The following is a 2219-nucleotide window of genomic DNA, read 5'->3' on the forward strand; positions in this document are numbered from 1 at the left end:
TCAATACTTATTGTTTGGTTTACAAAAGATCTACATAACCACTGAATGGGACTCTTCCCACAACAAACCTGAATCTTTTACTTTAAAATAAGCTCAAGGATAGAATATTTCTATCATTCTCTTTTCTAAAGACCTCATGGTAACTGTCACTCATCTTTCTTAATTTGCCATATGTAATATTTTTCTAATAAGGAAACCATGTTACTTTAGACGGCCTTAAAAATATATATTCTCATCAACTACACAAAACTTAGGAAAATGTTTCCTTTATGTAAATAAAAAAAAATTAAGTATTATTCCCACCCCCACCCCTGCTAAGACATCTGAAATTTTAATATTTCTAAAGGAAATTCCAGGGTAATATTTAATCTCCAAATACCAAACCAGGGAGATCCTTCAAAAACTACACTTTTAAATCTGAGTGTTAAACAGCCTAAGAAAAGAGACCACAAAAAGGTCTTTTAAGTCTTTAAAAAAAAAAAAAAAAAAAGCAGCATATGCTCTAAGCTAACGAGATAAATGAAACATTTAAGAATTACGTATTTTATTTAAAAAAGAATACATGGCTAATTGTGTATGCCATTGCTTTGACCCTGGTTATTCTTCCCTACTTTTCTGTCTGGCTGACATTTACCCATTCAAGAATAACCTCAGATATCTCCTCCTTCATGAAGCTTTCTCTAACTCCCTTTCTCAGCCCCTCCTAGGTATTCCTGTAGGACCCCAAGCATACATCCTCCTCAGTATTTACCACACTGAAATTTGGCTTATGTGACTCTTTCATACTAAGTTATAAGTAACTTAAGAGTGAGGAACCTATGTAAATCACCCTTGTATTTCCAGAACACAATCCAATATAGTAGTCCCCCCTCATCTGCACGGGATATGTTTTAAAAACCCCAGTGGATGTTTGAAACCTTGGATAGTATTGAACCCTGTATAATACCATGTTTTTTCCTATACACACATAGCTATGATAAAGTTAATTTATAAATTAGGCACACTAAAAGATTAAGAATGATAATAATAAAATAGAAGAATTGCAACAATATACTATAATAAAAGTTATACAAATGTGGTCTCTCTCTCTCAAAAATACCTTAATATTTTCAGACCATGGTTGACCACACGTAACTGAAACCACAGAAAGTGAAACTGTGGATAAGGGGGGGCCTACTGTAGCTGGCACATGGTACAAGGGCAACAAGTGTTGAACTGAATTACTATGATTAAGCAAATGACTCAAGGGTTCAACACAAACTGTAGTGCTGGAAAGTTATTACCAGGGCAAAGTCAGCATTTAGGGCTACAAAATGGTTAATGATTTACCTGGTTATGTTTCCAAGAAGCCTCTTTCTGCTGTTCTGTCTCACGTGCTGCAGCCTCTACAAATTGCACACACCGTTTGGCATCAGCCAGTTGGCGTTCTTTCTGCCGTACCACCCTCTGGAGCTTCTGTATCTCAAGCTGGCTACAGAATAAAGCACTCTGAAGATCAAGCACAGCCACCTGTTGCTGAGCTGGAGAAGCACCCTCTGAGCTCTGAAAAGAGAGTAGAAATCATCATAACCGGGAGAGCAAGCACTGAGCACCTGTGAAGACAAAATCAAGACTACAACCAAGAATGGCATATCTCCAACTGGACTCTCCTCCTATCCTATGTGACCCCCACGCACATGAAGTTGTCCAAGCTGGCTTTGGTGCAGCATTTCTCGAAGCTTTGCCATTGTGTCATTTTGACCTTCAATCACCTGGTACAACTCCTCAGTCTGAAAATGAGAGAGGGAATACCAAACATGTTAGCAAACTAAATACAAATTCCATTATCTCACTTGTACAGATTTTACTAACAGGACTATTCCGAAATACCAATTTAGATTAAGCTACAATTGCTCCAGGCTAAGATTTGTTAGTCTGATAATATCCATTTTTATAAAACATAAAATACTCGTCTACTTTGATGGGACCAATTATTTCCTCACAAGTCCTTGATGGCCAAATATTTTACCTCACTTTCCCTGCTTTTCAGGGTTTCCTTGAGGCTCTGAATTGTACCATCTTGCTTCTGAGATGACTCCTGAGCAAACTTCAGTTCACAGCTCATTTCATTAAGTTTCTCTTGAAGAATCTGAATTCAGCAAAGAAAAGCAGTTTTTTAGGTCAATGATTCCTTTTAACCTCAAATGCAACCATAAAGTCTTTCTTCAAATCTAGGGTTT

At 37.1% G+C, this 2219-nt stretch overlaps 1 protein-coding gene across 1 annotated transcript in view; it reads right to left on the reverse strand.

The window, feature by feature from the left end:
• Window positions 1–2128, reverse strand: part of LOC105819661 (myomegalin-like) — a gene marked incomplete at both ends in the record, with an annotated part of 4041 nt that extends 1913 nt beyond the window's left edge. The window contains 3 exon segments of the mRNA XM_012655961.1: window positions 1330–1542; window positions 1677–1769; window positions 2009–2128. Of these exon segments, the coding sequence (XP_012511415.1) occupies window positions 1330–1542; window positions 1677–1769; window positions 2009–2128 (426 nt within the window).
• Between the last annotated feature and the right edge of the window lie 91 nt (window positions 2129–2219).

This window comes from Propithecus coquereli, unplaced genomic scaffold (genome assembly GCF_000956105.1).
Source record: "Propithecus coquereli isolate 6110/MARCELLA unplaced genomic scaffold, Pcoq_1.0 Scaffold4951, whole genome shotgun sequence".
Taxonomy (NCBI): Eukaryota; Metazoa; Chordata; class Mammalia; order Primates; family Indriidae; genus Propithecus; species Propithecus coquereli.